This window comes from Schistocerca piceifrons, chromosome 8 (genome assembly GCF_021461385.2).
Source record: "Schistocerca piceifrons isolate TAMUIC-IGC-003096 chromosome 8, iqSchPice1.1, whole genome shotgun sequence".
NCBI lineage: Eukaryota > Metazoa > Arthropoda > Insecta > Orthoptera > Acrididae > Schistocerca > Schistocerca piceifrons.
In genome coordinates, this window is record NC_060145.1 from 455,532,065 (window position 1) to 455,554,719 (window position 22,655).

The 22,655-nt window shown below is 43.7% G+C and overlaps 1 protein-coding gene across 1 annotated transcript in view; it reads right to left on the reverse strand.

Annotated features, from left to right (window-relative positions):
- LOC124712446 (popeye domain-containing protein 3-like) overlaps positions 1-22,655 on the reverse strand; it is a 250,260-nt gene that overhangs the window by 36,669 nt on the left and 190,936 nt on the right. Inside the window, exons 6-7 of the mRNA XM_047242741.1 lie at positions 10,278-10,385; positions 3,705-3,857 (exon numbers count right to left, since the gene is read on the reverse strand). Coding sequence (XP_047098697.1) covers positions 3,705-3,857; positions 10,278-10,385 — 261 coding nt within the window. The remainder of the gene's footprint in view (positions 1-3,704; positions 3,858-10,277; positions 10,386-22,655) is intronic.

Sequence of the window (22,655 nt, forward strand, 5' to 3'; positions counted from 1 at the left end):
TTGACAATTCTTCATTCGATTAGAGTGCTGTTTCTTAACTTCTGACCACTTTACTCCAGTTTTCTTTTTTGGTTTTCTCTGGCGATGGGAATCTAAAATTTTCGTCCGGAACGTATTCTTCAATCTCCATCAATTTCATACCACTTTTTTTTTTTTTTCCCTCTGAAGCCAATTTCGCTTCGGAAGTTCTTCACCGATTAACGAGTTGAAAAACTCTCTTGCATATGTTTTTCTCATTCATACGAACCAGATGGCAGTATAACATCATCCTACGTTATCTCATCGTTACATTTAATTGTTCCGTTTTCTTGTACAGGTCTTCATTAGTCATGTTACTGTATTCACCGTTGTGTTTACCAGCCCCAATGTTTTTCTCAGGATTTTCCTCTCTCTTTGCCACATTTTCCGTTTCCCAAGTTTTAGTCACATCCAGGTATTAGCCTGCTTACTAACGGTCTGGTCTTGTTAATGCAACAAAACGTTGTATGTTTGAGACGACATAGATATCTTACTGTACACATATTTAGTCAACTGAAAGACCATTTCCATATTCTTCGCTCTGAGTGTATCAGTCTCCCAGTCACGACCGTTCCTCCGTATTACATTACCAAAATATTTAAGTTTATTAACTCTTCTAATTTATCTGTAATCCGTGTACATGATATCTGGTGGAAATTTTATATTATCATATATTCTGTGTTTTGTTTAAGGCGTGCTTGTTCCATAGTTCTCTTGAAACAGCTTATTTTTCTTATTGCCATTAGTGCAATTGCAGACAGTATTCAAGATAGCACGAAGGGGAGCATTGGTCGTAAGCTTTTAATCTGTTTATTCGAGATCGTTTTCAGCTAATGGGTAGCCATCCTTAGTGCAGTTATTCTCAAGTCATGACGATTCATCATGACTTGATATAATTGCGCGGAGGATAGCTACACAGTAGGTGAAATCGATCCACAATAAAGAGATTAAAAATTTACGACCGACGTCACCCCCGTCCTCTCTTGTATCTCATTAATGCGATCGTGGAGTACGCAGTTCCTGATGGGAAAAACGTGAATCCAGATAGTAATGCAAGATCGTCGGCTGGAGCCAAACACTGAATTCTGTGAGTTTCGTTTTTATAGCCTAGCTGCTCCTGGCCGTTTACTCCATACGTTCTTATTTCCTCTTCCCATTCTCGAATCATCTCTGCAAGGATACAAATGAATCTAATAGGGGCTAGACCATCTCCTTGTCGAGCACCTGAACAATCTGCAAACCTTCAGATGTCTCTCCTATCAATTTAATTCATCTTGTTTTAATACTGAGACAAGAAGATTTGTGTTTGCTTAGTACAGAGCCACATTTTCAGATTAAAACAAGAAGAATTGTGTATAGTCAAGGCAGAATTTCCGGCTTATATTAGGCTGGTGCATAAGTTCGTAGCGTTTTTGTTTTGCATGTTGGTATTCCGGTTGCTAAGGGTTTATTTACCGATTGTCATTTTTTATTTGTAGTTTACTATTTCTATTTGAGTATACATTTTATCACTTTGTTATTTTGAGATAGTGAGTGGAGGTGAGGACGCTAGAAAACTGTCAAGTAGATAAATCGGAACATTCCCGACATATTTTTCGCCGCGCAGGATTAGCTGAGCGGTCTTAGGCGCTGCAGTCATGGACTATGCGGCTGGTCCTGGCGGAGGTTCGAGTCCTCCTTCGGGCATGGGTGTGTGTGTCTGTCCTTAGGTTAATTTGGGATAAGTAGTGTGTATGCTTAGGGACTGATGACCTTAGCATTTAAGTCCCATAAGACTTCACATACATTTGAACTTTTTTTTTCTACTTGTTCGTCATGAAATGGCTCGTGAACGCACCGATCATTCCTACCCTATATTGTTAGCGGTAACGAGAAATGATTATGCCAACATAAGGAAAAAAAAGAATGGCTGAGCCCAAACAAAGTAGCCACTCACTGTACAAAATCCAGTGCGCATCCACAAAAGATAATATTATCCACCTGGTGGAACACACGACAATGTAGTGCACTACGAACTGCTTCTCCAAGGTCTAACCACCCCTCTGAATTTATTGTCAATAAATAAGACATCTTGCAGGCGCAGTCCAAGAACATCGACCAGGAATAGCTCTTAAAGTAATGCTATTCGAGAATAACGCCCACCCGCATTCCGATAGACTAACAAAAAACACAATACATTATTTGGGTTGTGAAGTCATTCCGCGCCCACCTTATTCACCTGCCGGCCGCGGTGGTCTAGCGGTTCTAGGCGCTCAGTCCGGAACCGCGCGACTGCTACGGTCGCAGGTTCGAATCCTGCCTCGGGCATGGATGTGTGTGGTGTCCTTAGGTTAGTTAGGTTTAAGTAGTTCTAAGTTCTAGGGGACTGATGAGCACAGATGTTAAGTCCCATAGTGCTCAGAGCCATTTTTGAACCTTATTCACCTGATCTTGCGTCCCGAGATTTTGACTACTCTCTATCGAACAGTCTTCAAAGAACTTCCTTTCCGGATCAAAATGCGCTCGAACATGGCTCGAGAGTTCTTCGTTTCCAAACCACGTGATATCTGCAGTGGCGGAGCAGAAAAGTTACCCAGCGTTAGCAAACTGTTGTGAACAGCGAAGGAGAATACGTTGTTGATGAATAGAGCCTCTGTTACGTGTCTCTGTTGTGTTTATTAAGGTTATGGAAAAATGTTGTGAAGTTATGCACCAGCTTAATACATTGGGAAGCAAAGGTGGACAAAAGAGAGGCTCAGCCGCAGGGTGATCCCAGTATTAACTGAAGCACAGACGTCAACAGAGTAACGTGTCTTTTTCAAAATATAACAAATATTTCGAAAACAACCACTTCGGCTTTTTCCACGACGCCTGCCCTGGCACTGTGCTTGGTCGCGTTGGTGGCAGCTGCTTCGGCACGCGTGCGATGCGTGAATGGAGCCAGCAGCCGCCGCGGCGCGACGCGCCATCAATCGCACCACCAGGGTTCTTCTAATGCAGACCGGTCTAATGGGAAAAGCGCCGCTGCGCCTTCAGGCAAGCACAGTGGCGGCTGTCACAGCGTCTCTCTTACTGGTGAGTCTTCTAGGTTGTCAGGTAATGGTCCGCCAAACTCTTTCGCCCCTAACGGTTTCGTGCAGAGCTGTGCCGGACATCTTCAGATGTACTGACAGCGGTGTCAATGAGACCTCTCAATCACTGATTTTGATGAACCCTACGTATGCTGTAGAGGGACCAGTCCTCAGTATCTGGCTAGCGGCTTTTCATGCGACCTCTCCCACTTTCCGTGGAACTCAGTGTTGAAGACGTACGCGTATGTTTTATACGTGTAACTTCTGCTGCGTTTCGACCAGGTGTCCGCAGTCCAATGTCTAACGGTCGTGGGCACCACGCCGTCTGTTCATCCACTAGGTATATTCCCGTGAGGGGAGACGTTTTACATTTAATTCGCTCGTCCGGTGTCGAAGGAACTTTGCATCGAACTTCTGAAGAACACTGCCACTGCAATATCGTATCGTACAGTTCGGATAATCTTAACTCCTTTTCAGCGTATTTACGCCGGTCTCCGACCACCGACCCTTCAGTGGGCAGGACTCGGCGGAACCACGAGGACGTCTGAAGGTGTCCTATGCAACTCTGATCGAAGTTTCGTCGACCACGACCGTGCAGCCCGGAAGACTCGCCGGCAGCTCAGCACTGGGACTCACCTTCCTGTTCATGGAGTAGAGCTTGACGGTGATGTCGCGCGCCACCAGCGTGCTGAGCACGGTCGCCAGGTACGTCTCCTTGACGAACAGGTACTCCAGCGCCGACCGCTGCCAGTACAGGTAGCGGCAGCTCGTCGCCGCGATGATCGACACCTACCGCACAGGAAAACCACAAAACGTGCGGAAGCTGAAGCTGTAGCTACCATCTCAAAAAAATAACACCAAAGCGAACTGAAGACCCGCCCAGGATGGCAGCACTGGCGAGAAGCGGGAAGTAAAAGCGTGCACTCATAAGGCTGCCACATGCTACAGTCTTATACAAAAGTGCTGCGCACAGCGCAACAGTTGAACACAGACAGGAAGTTTTGTTCGACGGAAGTCTTTGGACGATAAACCTTTGCCAGCATTTGTTCACAGTGTAATACACTGAGGTGACAAGAGTCGTGGGTTAGCTCCTATAGTACCGTCTCAGATCTCCTTTTTTCTGGTGTATTGCAGCAGCTCTACGTGGCATGAACAAGCCCCTGGAAGCCCCCCTGCAAAGATATTGCTGCCTCTATATGCTGTGGCCTTCTCCACCAGACATCACGGCGCCTACAGTATCAGCAAGCAAACTGACAGCCTGCAGCCGCGGTTGCTCGCCTCGCAGGCACACCCAAGCACTACACAACCGACAGGCAATATTGATGAACGGCCACAACAACAACCACAACAACAACACCACGGCAAAAAGACACCAGTCCCCACCAGGGGCCACTACCGCCACTCATTAATTGAACAGGTCGCTGCAGATCCCGGTACTATTTTCACACGTCAAACCACGTGATGGAAAATAGTTCAGAGGTACTCATCCGCCGAAGCGCTCTAAACGCCGGCGCTCGGCCACACATCGGCAGTTCATCGACCGCCAGCAGACATGGATAGCTGCCGCCCCGGCAGCCCGGATTGGATCTTCTCGCTGATCTCTGGATTAGGTTTGGTGTATCGGAGAAGTCTCTGGCGGAGACTAGTAGGAAATTATTTTCAGTTGTTTTCTATATTATTCTTGTGTGTAGTTGTGATTCGAAGACGGATCACTGTTTTGTGTTGGTGTTATACTTCGAGAATTTGTTTTGGTTAATTGAACATTCCAACAAATTGTTTTCGGACTTGATCGTTAGTTTCTTCTGCTTACGCAGACATATCACTATAGCCGTCCATAACTGCGAAAGTGATACCGGTGCATGATGTTGTGCACGAACTGACCTCTCGATTATATCTCGATGGTGATTTGTGTCGGATGATCTGCGTTGCCAAATTATTATCTCGAATCGTCCAGAATGTCCTTTAAACCAATTGCGAACAACTCTGGGCCAGTAACATGTCATCGTTCTTTGAGAAGATTAAGTCCGTGACTGTCTGCAGATGTTCTGTGAGTAGTGGAACATCGCCATTTCCAGTCAATGGTTGGTTCAGCTGCACGAGAGGACCAAGTCCATTCCATGTAAACAAAATCACTACCAGTTTGCACAGTGAACTGTTGACATCTTGGCTCCACGGCTTCGTGGGATCTGCGCCACACTTGACCCTTGCCGTCATCTTTTACCAACTGAGATCGGGACTCATCTGACTAGCCCGCGGTTCGCCAGTCGTCTAGGATCAAACCGATATGACCACGAGCCCAGTAGAGGTGCTTTAGGTGCTTTCGTGCTGTTGGTAAAGGCACCCAACTCGCTCGTCTGATTCATACTCCATTAACGTGAGCCGGCCGGTATGGCCGAGCGGTTCTAGGCGCTACAGTCTGGAACCGCGCGAGCGCTACGGTCGCACGTTCGAATCCTGCCTCGGTCGTGGATGTGTGTGATGTCCTTTGGTTAGTTAGGTTTAAGTAGTTCTAAGTTGTATGGCACTGATGACCTTATGAGTTAAGTCCCATAGTGCTCAGAGCCACTTCCACCATTAACGCGAAATTTCGCCGCACTGTCCTACCTGAAACTTTCGTTCTATGGGCTTCTTTCAAGTAGTATTACTTATTTGTTAGCACTGACAACTCTACGCAAACGCCGATGATCTCACTAGTTAAGTGAAGGCCATCGGCCACTGTGTTGTCCACGATGAGAAGAAATGCCTGAAATCTGATACTCTCCGCACACTCTTGACACGGTGGCTCTCGGACTATTGAATTCCTAAACAATTTCCGAAATGTAATATCCCGTGGGTCTAACTCCGTATACCACTACCGTTTCAAAGTTTGTTAATTCCCGTCGGCGACCATGATCACGTTGGAAACCTTCTCACATGAAACAGCACAGAACAAACGACAGCTCCGCCATGCACTGCCTTTTTTATACCTTGTGTACTACCGCCATCTGTATACTGTGTGCATATCACTATGCCATCAGTTTCCCTACAGTAGGGTGTATGAGCGAATGCACGTTCCGTCTTAATACACCACCAGACACTTTATTTCTTATGTTTCATTTTCTCATGAGTGTACTCTACTTTTAATTGGAATGTGGTTGTAGAGGCTCATGTGACGAAATTAGTTTGTGCTGCTGCCTGCTCTACGTTTCGCTTTGCCAAGTAATGCGTAATAACGAAATATATTCGCAAATTGTGAATACGGTACTACCACAGCTACACAATTTATTGGAAACAAATAAAAATTTGTGCCGGACATGGGGCCGTACCCGGATTTCCCTCCTTACGCGAGCCATCGTCTTAAGTCCTTCGGCTAATCGAACACGTTTCAGGGGCACACCCAGACTTCCAGATTTCCCAGAGCCGGTTTCCCATAGTGGTCGCACAACTACGTGATTCCCGCACACAGAGAGCATTATTTAGTTTTCTCGCCTGGTTGCCCCGGATTTGACATGAAATACATTAGTGCAGGGTCTGTATTTCGCAGTGTCTGTAAAGTTCGATCCAATGTTCCTTAGGACATGCACGTACGCATGACAGAAGGAAAATGGTATTGAACTCTACAGACAGCGCACTAATGTAATACATAGTTAACTTTTCGTTTGAAACTTCGTGGTGGATCAAAACTGTGTGCCAGATCCGGACACGAACCCGATAACCTTGCCCTTCACGGCTAAGCGCTCCGCGAACTGGGCTACCCGAGCACGACTCACGACCCATCCTCACAGCTTCATTTCTGCTACCTTCCACAGTTCTCCTGCGTGACTTGCGACACCAGTACTGCTGAAAGAAAGGCTACTGCCGTGACACGGCTTCGTCACAGGACATGAGGTATTGGCGGAATAAAACTGTGACCAGAAGAAGTCATGAGTCGCTCGCTGGTAGCTCCGTTGGTAGAACGTGTGCCTGCGAAAGGCAATGGTCGCGGTTTAGAATGGAACTCCGGGACGCTGTTTTAATCTGCCAGGCAGTTCATATCAGTTCACACGCCGCTGCAGAGTGAAAAGTCAGTCTGAAAACTTTTTGTCTGTTGGCACGTACATGTCTGCTTGTCCAGGTACACGTAATGAGATCACAAAAGTCATGGGATATCGGTATGCACATATACAGACGGCGGTAGTATCGCGTACACGAGGTATAAAACGGCGGTGCATAGGTGGACCTGTAATTTGTACTCAGGTGATTCACTTGACAAGGTTTTCGAAATGATTATGGCCGCATGACGAGAAAAAAACAGACCTTGAACACGGAATGGTAGTAGGAGATAGACGCATGTGATTTTCCATTTCGGAATTCGTTAAGAAATTCAGTATTCCGAGAACCACCGTTTCAAGTGTGTGCCAAGAACACCAAGTTGCAGGTGTTACCTCCCACCACAGAGGACGTGGTAGCCGTCAACCTTCACATAACGGCCGGATGTTGTGACCGAGCGGTTCTAGGCGCTTCAGCCTCGAACCGCGCGAACCTTCACTAACGACCGAGAGCTTCGGCGTTTGCGTAGTATTGTTAGTGTTAACAAATAAAATGGTTCAAATGGCTCTGAGTACTATGGGACTTAACATCTGAGGTCATCAGTCCCCTAGAACTTAGAACTACTTAAACCTAACTAATCTAAGGACATCACACACATCCATGCCCGAGGCAGGATTCGAACCTGCGACCGTAGCGGTCACGCGGTTCCAAGCTGAAGCGCCTAGAACCGCTCGGTCACAAAGGCCGGCCTAGTGTTAACAGAGCAGCAACACCGCGCGAAATAACCGCAAATACCAACGTGGGAATGTACGATCAACGTATCGTTTAGGACAGTGCGGCGAAATTTCGTGATAATATCGGGTGGACCTTACGCGATTGGAAAACCGTAGCCTTTTCACATGAATCCGTTTTTCAGCTGATAAGTGCTGATTGTAGGGTGATAGTGTGACGCAGTTCCCACAAAGCCACGGATCCAAGTTGTCAATGAGGCAATGTGCAGGCTGGTGGTAGCTGCATAATGGTGTGGGCTGTGATTACACGGAATAGACTGGGTCCTCTGGTCATGCTGAACCGATGACTGTCAGAAAATGGTTCTGTTCAGCTACCAGGAGATCATTTTCTGCAAAACGAAATTTTTACGAATGACACCGAGCCATGTCACCGGGCAACAATTGTTTGAGATTGGTTTGAAGAACATTATAGACAATCCGGATAGATGATCAGGCCAGGCCACCCATGCCGCCAAATCGAACATTTGTGGGACACAATGGACAGGTCAATTTTGTATACAAAATCCTGCAAGATCAACACTTTTGCAATTATGGATGGTTGTAGAGACAGTATGGCTCTGTATTTCTGTAGGGGAGTCCACGCCGCATCGAGTTGCTACAACAGGAGGTCCGACACCATATTATGAGGTATCTCACGACTTTTGTCACTTCAGTGTAGTTCTGTAGAGCGCCGCAACAGGGCAAAAAGAAAAAACCGCGCAAGCCGATTGATCAAGTAGGATACCGAGCAGTTATCCGTTCTCTGCTTTTGAAGGGTAATAATACGTGCCACGTTGGTGGAAGTACACGACAACAATGCACCATCCTATGACACAGTGGTGAAGTTGGACGGAGGGTTCGAAATTAGGATCTCATTTCCAGTGAGTGCAATATTGCCGATGTTCTACAAAAAATGAAATGGTACTGTACCAACAGCCGTTATTTCGCTATTTTATTAGGCAACCGTTTCGGCGCTCCAATCACGTCACCCTCAGGCCCGTCGAATGAATAACACCAAATACCATTCGTGGACGTATAAGGCAAGGCACCAATATTGGTATCTGGTTCCGTAGATGTCAGAACATCATGAGCATGTGTGCTCCTCACACATTTGACAGCAACTGTCAAACGAATGTTGTGCTGCGGCAGCATTGTCGAAACGTTTAACGATGAAATTAATTATGGTGGTAAAACAGCTGGGGTGGAGGGAAAGTTCATTTGATACGTTGTTCAGTTGTCACCATTTATGCATTATAATATCGAGGACGAGCTAATAGTTTTTAAGAGTAAGTATCAAAATGTGATGATTAATAAAGTGTAAAAATATGTATATCGTATTAATGTTAGCATAGAGAGAATAACAACCGACGGTCAGGCACAAAAGAAGTTCTTTGAATAGGCTGGTGATATGGAGAAATTTCGATTGTGTGTTAGCAATAAACTGGTCGGATTTAGTTGCCAAGGTTTTCGTTGTACTGGTGTTCCGTGTAGCAACATAATGGTCGCATCACTCATAAATTTGTAACATACAGTAAGCCGCTAGCCTGCTAAATCAGTGTCTGTTGATGATGTTACTGACTGGACAAGTATTGAGAAAAAGCGCGAAGCTAAGAATATAGTATGTTGGTGTATTGATAACTGCGTCAGAAACTACATGTTCCCATTGCTCGCTTTGCCTCTTTGTCATGGAGTCTTAGTGATACAGCCAGCACTCGATAGATGATTAGAAGGATAAAGAACTCATGTGGATTGGCCTGACACAGCTGCAAGATTTCCGCCGCTGCCCTGCTTCGTTGAGCCGTACGAATGGCGCGAAACCCAGCGAGCGGCGAGGTCTATCGTGTTCGAAATGTCGTGAATGTACCGAGCCTCGTGTTTTCCAGGGTCCCCACGAGTGTGACGCTGCGGTCTTCTAACATCACTGCCTCCACGTCTCTTGTGATTTCAGTGTCTCTCTCGTGAGAGAGGCGTTGTCTGTCACTCCATTCTCCGACATTTCGGCTTGTTTTACCGCTACTGATGCATCTGCGCCATCTAACCACTGTGTAACAAGATGGTGCATTGTTGGAGTATCAAGTCGCCAGTTCAGCATGTATTGTTGCCGCGTTGTTCCCCGTCAGAGGCGAAAAAGAAATTGCCGCACGACGCTCCACTTTCCCAATGAGCTGCGCCGTTTTCTTTTTGCCCACCCTGTCGGCGTGACACGGTGTTGAGGTGCGGGGATTTCTGTGAGTACCACTACTGCACACCTGTGCCTACAAGTAAGCAAAACATTAACTACCGAACTCTGCTTTTTCCGTGGGATAATGAAAACTTTATGACTACCCTCGTAAATCATTTACATATTCTTAGAACTCGAACTGTTGGTTGAAAAAACTGATCGGCTTGTAATCGGAGACTTACTGTACGTGCTGCGTCTGCGGAAACTGACCTTGAACTTCTCGTCGGTGGTGGCCCGACTGGACTCAAATTCCGGCGAGTCGAGGAACTCGCACGGCATGATGGGATGCAGGAACTGGTGGTCCCACATCACGTTCACCTGCAACACGTGGGGGCGGCCGTCAGGGCAGGCCCGAAGCCGGCCACCAGTCTCTCAAAACGTCTGGGTCTCCACCAGTACACGTCTAGCAGAGATCGACAACGCCTGGAGTGTACGGCGCGGTTCTTTCCTGGACACTTTGCTGTATCTGCCTTGAGTTAAAGATCTTCCACCGGAGATTCACACGGTAGAAATGTTTTCCTTCTTGCAGGTTTCACAAGTAGAAGAATAAAAAAATAGTGCCCCGTTTGCTGAAAATACAGTTAGTACAACATTTGATAATAATGACGAATTGTTCAAGACAATCGCATCTCATTAACTCTGGGCAAGACTCGTGAGATACAATTCAGCATTTCTCATGGAACAACAGGACCTGGACTCCAATTTCTACAAACAATGAAATTCGAGAAATAGGTAGTTTTCAGTTTGTGGTAGACAAATACACCCAACAAATACTTAATGTATCGCACGCCATTTTCATTTTTGACGATTCCATTTAAAAACGAATAAACTACTTAATCAACATTCGTATTTAAAAGTAAGCGTACAATGTCCGTGCCGCTAAAACTCAGTAACGAGTTCTGATACGGTCAAGGGAGTTACATGGTGTGGTAGCCCTCTATCCACCATCCATGAAGAAGGTTCCCATCTTGACCTAAAGGCCGCTGTTTTGAATATATAAGGGCTAGAAAGATCCAACCTATAGAAATTTCTAGAACATTCTAGAGTATTAGAGAACATTATACAGTATTTGAGAGCTTTCCACAACCTTCCGGAATGTTCCACGATTATTCGGGATATCCTGGAATGTTCGGGAATAGTCTGGAACATTCAGGAAGATTCCATAATGTTCTGGAACATCCCGGAACATCTGAGATCATTGTGGAACATTCCAGAACACTCTCGTATGTTGGAGAATGTTCTGGAACGTCGTGTATCATTCGAAGCCTTTTTGGTAAGTTCTGGAATTCGACGCTGATGGGGCTACCCATTGGTAAGAGTGCGTAAAATAAGAACCGTCATGGATCCGAACGTCAGCTTCCTATCAGTGACGAAGGGAGGAACCGAAAAAATAGTGCAGTGAGTGAATGGAAACAAACTGTGAAGTGTGAGTAGTCAAAGTGATACAGTTACTGAATATAAATTGAACATAAAATGTGAAAGTGTGTATAGTGTTCTTAATGTATTTGTTAATAAAAGTTGATTTGATTTATATTTTATACAATGCACATACATAAAAGAGGAGGAGATCTTGCTAGTTCTGAAGCAAAAGGGCGAGAACAAAAAGAACAGCGAAATAACGAAACAGACGAAGAGCGCGAAGCACGTTTAAGTTGCCAACGAACGACAATGAGCACCGTGAGAGGCAGAGAAACCGAAGAACAGCGAAATGAACGGATTGTAGAATCAAGAATTGCGACGCAATCTTATAATGAAAGACTGCGAACTGAAGGCAACCATGAAAATATCACCCTACGAGAAGCCGGACAAGTAAACAGTGCAACATAAAAAATGAAGCATTCCACTGCGACCCAACGAAAGAATATAACAACACAAACATTTCGTAATCTGAAAAATGGACATCTGCCAATTTTGCAACGCGAAAAAAATCCAGTAGAAAAACTCCAGGATTCTGTTGCATGAATCGAAAAATTCAATTACGACCATTGGCGGCACCTACGCAGGAATTCTTATATGATGGGGAAAACTCCATAATCAAAACACTGTCGTCAAAACATAAAAACGTACAACGTCTGCTTCAAAATGACTTCTTTCGGTGTCACTTAGATCAACACTAACAGAGATGAAATCGATTATGTTTCTCCATCCAAGGACAAATCCATCACAACATGGGATCATCACTACCACTAACCAACGAAGACTAATAAGTTTCTGCAAGTATATTTCATCGGAATGAAGAAACAGTTATTGATCAACGATGCAGAAATATCAGTGAATTCAGACGAGAAATAACCCAAGATGTACAGATTCACATATTCAAAACAACACTAGACTGAATGATTTCTGATGACTATAAATTTTTAATTCGAGCCGACAAAAGACCTCCTGGAGAACACGAACGTCGATTTAATGCACCTCAGATAGACAAAGTCGCCGTCGTAATTGTGGACAGTGAAAACACAAGCCTTGCCATAATTGTACAACGAAAAGGAGAAGGACTACAACGGCAGAGACACCCCGTTCAAATGAAGCCCTTCGATATTCATTAGCATTTCTGGGCGGAGAGGACGGATATCACTCTAATGTCAAACAAATCCAACCTGAAACAGGCTTAGAAACAAACAAAAAAGGCACTGCCAAGGAGTTCTATGCTTACCGCTTAGTGAACAGAGACAATGAAACATACAACCACATTCTCAACACTCGCCGTTAATTCCAACAATTCCTGGTAGACATGTATGCAAAAACAGAAGAAGAAACTATGCACTGACGCAATCATAAATGACGGAAACATTGACGACATTGGAACGATGATAATCTTACCCTCATACAGAGAAAGTCCGAGACACATGCAGGAATACACTCAAGATGCCATGACCTACATAAGAACACATGGAGCACCTAACCTCTTCATAACGTCCACATGCAGCTCGTGGCCAGAAATCGAAGAACAACTAAGGTAAGCACAAGCCCCCATGTATCGACACGATATAATAGCCCGAGTTTTCCAACAAAAACAAATGAGATTTACTGAAGTCATCACAATATACCACATCTTTGAAACCGTTAGATGATGGATGTTCCCAATCGAATGGCAGAAACGAGGACTGCCACACTCACACAATCTCATATGGCTGCACGAGAGAATTAATCCCACGGATATCCACAAAATCATCCAAGTTGAATCCCGCAATCCACAAGAAGATCCGAAACTGTACGACAGAGTATTGAAACACATGATTCACGAACCATGCGGGCCATCAAACACCAATTTACCATGCATGATGGAAAGTGTACAAAGAAATATCCAAAACCATACTTGGACGACGCACAAACAGGAGTCGATAGCTATCCAAAATACAGAAGACAATTACCCAAAAACAGTTCCTTCACGAATACGAGGCAGCCACGAACAGGAGATAGATAACGAGTGGGTAGTGCCATAAAACACACTACTTTGCAAAATGCGTAGAATACTGCAGTTCTGTGAAATCTGTCAAATATATCTGTAATTATGTGAACAAAGACAGTATTTCAAATAGCCAAAGACAGCGAACAACAAAACAGAACCGACGAGATCCTCATGTACCAAACGACAATATACATCAACAGTAACAAAGCAGCATGGCGGATTTTCAGTTTTCCCACATACCAATGTGAAGCAACTGTGCAACGTCTAGCAGTACATTTGGAGAATGGACAGAGAGTTTACTTCACAAAAGACATCGCCACGAAAATTCCAAGCCAACAACCTCAGAACACAGCATTAACAGTTTTTTGCCAACTGTTCCTAACGGATCAAAACGCGAAAACATTAATATATGTCGACGTTCGCACCTATTATACATGGAATACAACAAGACAACATTTTTCAACGAAGCCTTACTCAAAATCGCAGCTGAACAAATGAGACACTTATTCGCCATAATTCTAACAACATGTAAACCATCGAATCCTGAAATGACCATCGAATGCACGACGACATCTTGAATGAAACACTTATTCGCCTAGAAGATATATGTTTAGCAATAAACAACTAGATCTTAGTACAAGTTGGGAGGTAAGAACCATGAAAAGGTGCTATCAGAGCCCTAAACTTCTAAATTACAAAGGAAAAAGGCGACGTCATCAACGAACTACTCCAGCACATTGCTCACAACAAAACACTCCTCAATGACAATTGAAAGGATATTTACAACGTTACCATGCGTCGGATCGACAACACCACATGCAGAATTACTTCTTTGGAAGCATCAGGCGGCACCGGGAAAACGTTCCTAATAAATCTACTGCTGGCGGAAATACGTGCTAAACAACACATAGCACTTGCATCATTATGCAATGCAGCCCAATAATGAATGGAGGACGAACTGCCCACTCCGCCCTATAACTACAATCTATTACAGCCGAACAACTCCCGGTATGCAAAATCTCAAGAGCGTCTGGACTTCTAAGGCAAGCTAAAATTATCTTCTAGATCGAATTCACAATGGCACATAAAAAATTAATAGACAGAACATTACGAGACCTAAGTGGAAGCTCTGAAGTAATGGAAGGAGCTCCACTCATTACTCTCAGGAGATTTTCGATTGAACACTTCCACTCATCCCCAAGTCAACACCAGCAGACGAGATCAATGCATACTTTAAAAAGCCACACTTCTGGCCACACATACAAACGCTGTCACTAAGAAAAAATGTGAGAGTTGAATTTTCGAAATACGAGACAACAGCACATTTTGCTCAACTTTTACAAGGCACGTATCCTACAGACCACATGACCGGACTCAAAAATTCAACAGTGATTTCTGCAACATAGCAACTGCTGATAACGAACGCATCGACCAAATTAATCCAAACATTGTTCACAACTATACCAATTTGGACTGGCTATTTGAAAAGGAAATTCTGGAAACTAAAAATAACATTGTCGACGATGTCAGCTTCAATATTCAAAAGAAAATTCCCGGTTAAGAGAGAATATACAAATCGATCGACACGATGGTAAACGTTGATGTGTGAACTTTCCTACAGAATTTCTAAACTCTTTGTAACTGCCAGGACTGCCATTACACTGCCTTTGGCTTAAAATTGGACCTCCGATCATACCACTCTGAAATCTCAATTCGCCAAACCTATGTAATGAAACAAGGATGATCGTCAAACAGCTATCGAATAACATCATCGAAGTCGAACTTAACGACTGGAAAGTACAAAGGACACACTCTATTTATCCCCAGAATACCACTCATTTCTACTGAACTGCTAATCCAGTTCAAAAGATTTCAATTTCCAGTGTAATTAGCCACCAGTTTTACAACTAACAAAGCTCAAGCATAAAGTTTAAAATACTGTGGCATCAACCTCAAAGACTCCTGCTTCTCTCAAGGTCAACTATACGTTGCTTGCTCACGAGTGGGAAATTCGAAAAATTTCTACATGTGTACCCTAGATATTAAAATGATAAATGTTGTTTGTAAACACGGATTGTAAATAGTTAGAATATGTTTTGAATAATTTTTTTAGCTCTTATATTTTAAAAAGTATTTTAAATAGTTAGAATATGTTTTCAATAAAAATTTCTTATCTTTCTACTCTAACTACCACACTATCTCATATGAACTCCCTGCACGAAGACGAGTACTCTTGTTAGTTCGAAATATTCTGTTTAATAATGAACTACTGAAACAATGTCTTTTTTTTTTAATGGGATGGACGGTGGGATGTTACAACTGGGCTGCCGTTTGCGACCTGGAGCAGAATCATTTTATGACTTATGTATGTCGTTAGTACTAGATTCTCCTTGAAATATCCATAATACATGTACCTTCAATGCTCTTTCTCGTTATCAATGCTTCTCTTCCTCGAAATACACGTGGTTGTTCGGGCCATTATGTACGATAACTTGTTTGATGCGGCTCTCCCCGCTAGCCTATCCTGGCCAATCTCATTCATCTCTGCATAACTACTGCCCTCTGTAATTTTTGCCTCGAAAACCTCAATCCATTACCAAACTGGCGAGGCCTTGATACCTTAGCGGATGTAGCGGATGGCCTTCTCTTAGTCAACTCACGCCATAAATCCCTTTTTTTTTCAGTTAGTTTCAGTACGTCCTGAACAGTTACTTGATTTGTCTAATCTTAGCATTCCTTTGTAGCGGCATATTTCAAAAGCTTTTGTTCTCTTCTTGTCTGAACTGCTTACCGCCCACGTTTTACTTCCGCACAAAACTACACTCCAGATAAATACCTCCAGAAATGTTTTCCTAAGATTTCAATTTATGATCAATTTCCACAAATTTCTCTTTTACAGAAATATTTTTCTTGTAGTGCCATATGCATTTTACATCCCTTGTACTTCGGCCGTAAACAGTCATTTTGCTACCCAAATAGCAAAACTATTCTATTATTTTTGGTGTCTCCTTTTCCAATCTAGTTCCCTCAGCATCGTCTCATTTAAGTGAAATGTATATTCCATTACTGTTGTATTGTTGATAGTAGACTTATAACCTATTTTCAAGACACTACACTTCCTGTTCAAAGTTCATGCCAAGTCCTCTGCACTGAGAACGACAGTGGGTTTGTTTGCTTCGTGTTGGCGATGCGGGCAGTAGAGGTCCGCAGCAAGAGTCCTTGACGAAGTGTCCTAGTGAGTGATTATGTCGGGTGGTCGCCATAATTTGAGTCTGAGATGAGTCACTTGTGTGTGATAACAAAGATGGTCGCGCGAAATAATTCAAGGTTTAATTAAATTGCTGATCAGTTAGCTTGGTTGAAAGAAGTGAAACATATTATCCTGTGAAGCTAGAATATAGTGAAGAAAGTTTACAATATACCAAATGTGTATTATCAATCTGATACTTAAATTTGATTTCTCGATTTTTACTGCATCCTGCATTAAGACAAAAGAGATAGAAAAGCCATACGAGAAGGAAAGCAATGAAAATATAATGGATTGGGTGTTATGACTTTCACTGATTAAGGCATCTGACTGGTAGTAGTTGATGCACCACAATTACGGCGTTTAAGGCACTACACTCACACCGCTTCAGGCACAACACAGCCTCAGTGGTTCACGTAATGGGCTTGCTGTGGTTCAGGAAATCGACACTCCGGCGCTGGAGTTGCAGTACTGAACCACTGGACTCGAAATTGTTTTAGCATTTTAATGACCAGATTCTGGACTTTCAGGGCTTCTGGCACTCGTCCAAAGTGGTTAAAACATTCGTCTCACAGTAGTTCAGGCACTAGATTTGAAGTGGATCAGGGATCTGCCTCATAGTTTCCCAGGCACTAGAATCCCAGTGGTTCACGAGATGGCGTTCTAGTTGTTTAGACACTGTAGTCACAGTGGTTCAGATTAGGGTAAATCTGGGTGATATGGTGAACAAAAAATTTGGGCCCGGTAGAAGACAAGAAATTGTTTATTTAAACAAAATAAAAACACTCACTCACAAAATACGTAACTAACACATCAACAGTAACACATCCTTTTTAAGGCACTGCATACATGGGTGAAATGGGGAATGCCCTTTTTGCCCTGCTTTTAGCCACATACGTCACACATAGATTCATATTTTGAACAGTCTTTATGCAGCCAACGTTGGCAGCTAATACATTTGATCCAATCCACATCCTTTTTAGTGCTACTGTACAGTTCACCGCACCCTACACGACAACACTCTTCATCATCCGCGTCGTCGTCATCGTCTTGCAATGGGATATCCAGCAATGAATCGGATTCGGTGTCAGTGGTAGACGCTTTTCGTTTCTTAGGCTGCTTCTTTTTGAAAATTCCTTTGGTAGTCTCTTTGGTTACGGTTTTTCCTTTGGTTACGGTTATTCCTTTGGTTACGGTTTCTCCTTTGGTCCTATTTTTAGCGTTTGCTCTACTCTCCACTGACTCATTTTGTCGTTTCCCGTTTCGCAGGTTGTTCGTGTTTACTGGAGAAGTCAAAACCTCAGCTGAAGTTCTGGACTTCTTCCTTGCAGATGCAACTTTATCTAGGGTAGGTAGCGGCGAAATATAGTCCAAGACTTTGCCAGGGGTTATTTGAGATTCTTCTGTTGCCACTGTCGAGGTCATATCTGTCACTCCTGATGAAGACTGCATGTTTTCCTGTGGATTTTCCGCCCGTTGCGAACAGCCCAGTTGTGGTGAAGCTTGTATGTGTTCAAGTCCCTAATTTTTATCTACGTTTGCAGTTGCTTCTTCCGAGGGATTAGGTGTCTCCTGCCAGTGCGAACAACTTGGTCGAGGTGAAGTAGGTCTGTTTTCATGTCGTTCGTTGTTTTCCTGATGTTGATCTGAAGCTGATGTTAAAAACGCGTATTCGGGGATGACATCAGGATTAAACGGGATGATTCCTGTGCTTCTGAACCCCGATATTGCATTCGCTGTCGTAGCTGCTTGTACCCATGCCTTTGTAAGCAGTCCTCCGAACACTAGTCTGGAAATTTTTCTATTTGAATTCATTTTAATGTACGAATTGCAAGCATTGTAATAATACGATTTCAGAGCTTTAAAAAATGCTCTGTCTAGCGGCTGCAGATAGTGTGTGGTGTGACTGGGTAGACAAAGCAAAATTATGTTTTTTTTCTTCTGCAAACTCTAATATATCCACGCTGCTGAAATGAGAGCTATGTCCATCCAAAATAAGTACGGATGTTCCCTCAGGCTTCCTCGGTGCCAAATAGTTCCTTAGCCACAGAAGAAAAATATCGGTTGTTACGTACGCCGATTTTTGTGACATGAAAATCGTGGAACCCGGCGGAATACCGTCCTTGTACTTGGCCTTTTCATTTTTTCCCTTCAAACACAAGCTGGGGGTAAAAACATGCCCTCTTCATTGCAGCAATCGATTACAGATATGGTTTCACTCTTTTCACCGGATGTTATCGCTGGAACACTCTTAGACCCCTTTGCTGCCAACACGTAACCTGGTCTATTATTCATCTGAAGTCTGGACTCACCTACGTTGAATATATTTCCCTGCTTATCAAGGAGGCTATGCTCTACCAAGATGTCCTGCAATGAAAAATAGTCTGAAACGTTTTTAGTACTTAAACCCCTTGACCGTGCTTGTGAAACTCCTTCCGATTTGCGGATTGAGAGTTCCGGATTTCTTTTTAAGAATAAATGTAGCCAGTCCGTCCAGCAATTACCTTTTCTCGGTTAAATTTGTGATGTTGGTTATATTTCTCAGCTAGTTGATATGCCGTGGTACGTACTTCTGTCCTTGTCGGTGCAAATCCGAAGTTTTGTAATATTATGATATGTTTTACCAACTTTTTCTCACATTCTTGTGTTAGCTTTTTTCGTAAAGCACCCGTTTGCTAATCGTCTCTTCAGCGTTGACCATGGAACGTGAAACTCCTTTGAGGCTTTATCCAGGCTTATTCCATATTGCACCGCTTTTACGGCATCTTTAAGTTGCTCCTCTGTCCAACCAGCACAGCTGGATCCTTTTTGTTTTTTGTAAAATGTAGGCATCTTTGCCTGGAACAATGGCGGTAGTTAGAACTTTTACTTTTTTAATCACTGACAAACCAAACTGTACTCGCAAAAAAATATATAAAAACTAATTTTTAAATTAACGATTGTATTGAGACGTCGGATAAAACAGATACGTTCGTAGCGTTCTCAAACGTAGTGTGTATTGTTTAGCTTTGCAAGTTTGTGCGCTAGTTTGGTCACTTTGTCAATTGTCAGTCTGGTGTGTACTTTGCAAGTAATTCGTTCATGTAATCATACCGACCGACGTGGCTCATTGGTTAGTACACCGGACTCGCATTCGGCAGGACGACGGTTCAAACCCGCGTCCGGCCATCCCGTTTTAGGTTTTCCGTGATTTCTCCAAATCGCTCCAGGCGAATGCCAGGATGGGTCCTTTGAAAGGGCACGGCCGATTTCGTTCCCCATCCTTGACACATTCCGAGACTGTACTCCGTCTCTAATGACCTCGATGTCGACGGAACGTTAAATCCAATCTTTCTCTCTTCCTTCCTACGTATCCCTAAATATCGGATTAGTGGTTGCCTCCTGCCAGACAGTAGCAGCCCAGACATGTCCGTGCGCAGTGACTTTGCGTATTTAGCTGTATTTAAATTTTTATCTCGATCATGAAAAATAGCATATGCCTTACATTAACTTGTGTATACGAGATCTGTTCAAGTTTCGGAACATTCGTAATTACCATCTTCTGCTCTGCAATCACTCGAGCCGCCGTAATTCTGTGTTGTTTTGTCGTAATTCGTGTTAGCGTACGACGAACTCTGTAATTTAGTTTTGACTCGCGCCCACTATTAGGTTTACACGATGATGTCTTTCCATGTTTTGTGTAGGCTGTCATGAGTGTTGCAACAGACTGCTCTTGAAACGTTTAATAATTTGGCTCTCTTGGTTGCTGATGCTCCAGCTAATCGGACCCCCACAATGTGCCCTCTTTGGAAGTTTATCTAGTGTTTCATTGCACATTGACCTCGGCCTCTGAATGCAAATACGAAGTGTGCACTACTCATAAACAACCTGCACCAATGCCTAGTCCGTACTGATCACGCACAGTCCAGGACGACATGTGAATTGCCTGCGTTGTTGACCGTCAAACACAACCATCCCATTTCTACCACTGTTCACATTATTTACCAATCAAAAATGGTTCTGAGCACTATGGGACTTATTTCGGAGGTCATCAGTCCCCTAGAACTTAGAACTACTTAAACCTAACAAACCTAAGGACATCACACACATCCATGCCCGAGGCAGGATTCGAACCTGCGACCGTAGCGGTCGCGCGGTTCCAGACTGTAGCGCCTAGAACCGCTCGGCCACAGCGGCCGGCATTTACCTATCCCCTGTACATTAGGATTGCGTTGCGATATATTCTTATTGCACTTATAGGCCACCGAAAGCTACTTTTCCCAATTTTTCCTGTTTAGTTGAGGATTTGTAATATTTCTTTCTCAAATTATTTGCATATTTGCAGGTTATTCATGCTTCTTATCGATGTTTATTAATTTATTTTGGTTGATCATTTATTTTGATTACGGAGCTCCACATCTGTGACAAAGTTTTTTTTAGTAGCATACAAGTTTTTTGTTTTCTACTATCGCTAATTTATTCCCTGCACACCATTTTGGGATTTCTTACGGTTTTTTTTTTTTTGTAATTTTCTCCTACTGTTGGCAATTGCGTAGGTGGTGCATCATGTGGTGTATGTGACATCGTAAACACTGATTCACTAGTGGCTCCATACAAACATTCCAAAATTCTGGCCTACAAAAAAAGCTCTGCTGGTCGCCTCTGCTCTTGTTTTTGACTATTTTCTTCCTGGGACATTCTACTTTCAGTTTTCTGTCTGTCCAATACTTCGGACGGGCCATCTACTTCTGTGTCCGCCGCGTTATCTGACTGGTTAACACGCCTCACTGCAATGCAGTAGGCCCGGGTTCGAATCCTGGCCAGTTTGGAGATTTTCTCCACCCAGGTACTGGGAACTGTGTTGTTATAACCGTCATTTCTTAGCCCAGTGTGGTGTGTATTTAAAAGGCTTCGCAACTCGGCGGCCGAACTTCCCCAAGTAGGCTCTCCCAACCATCGATGCCGAACCATCATTTCATTTCATCTACTTCTATGTTCTGAACAAAGCAGGTCACCATAAATTAATGAATTCCCAAGCTATATCGATCATTATGCTATTACGTACTTCCAAGTGAGGTGCTGGCATTGTGCAGTGATACACTGCATCCCTGTTGAAATTCCTCTTTCTGAAACAGCACCTAGGGGACTTGTGCCAGCTAGCGCTCATGATTCCTTCTGCGCTGGAGCTTTTCCTGTATTTTGGGTAGGTGTTGGCAAACAGATCGACCGGTAACATTACAGCTGCGTCGAGTAATTATATTAGCCCCTTCTTTGTATAATGATATTCGAGATCTTTCAAATTCCAGGCACATGTCCCTCCAGAAGATATCGTTTAAAACATAGTCAGATACGGAACAATTCGGTTTATTGTCTAAAACGGTAGTGCCACATCTTCATGCAGCTCTGGGCATCTGCAGGACTGCTTCGGGAACATTTTTCCAAACAAGTGGCTTACCAATTGCGACCAGCCCCTCCCCCCTCTCCCCTCGTACACTTTTACACGTGGCTGTTTGGCTACTGACTGTGACACGCACGGAACACAGACCTTGCTCTGGGGCCCTCTCAGAGTGGCGAACCAAGAGACGGTACGTGCGGCCTCGGCTTTATTACTACCCTCAGGCATAGGTAATCACTATCCGATTATTTGCAAGTTGGCCTCGCATTTCAGAGCTAAGATGTTATAATTCTGTGTTCCACCGTTGTATCATCTAACAGCAGAGTTCCCAATAGTTATGGATGTGCTGTGCTCAGTCTTTTGCCAACTGCCATCAGGTTTTCTCACGGTGGGTGATGGAAACTGGTTCTTTAGACGACCATAAAAACGTCATGGAGAAATATTTTATTGCGAACAAATGATTTTGAACATCAGCACTTCCAGTTCGGCTATGTGCATGATGTTCTGCACCATGAAGGCAGCAGAGGATCAAATAGGCAAAAATACAAGGCCTAG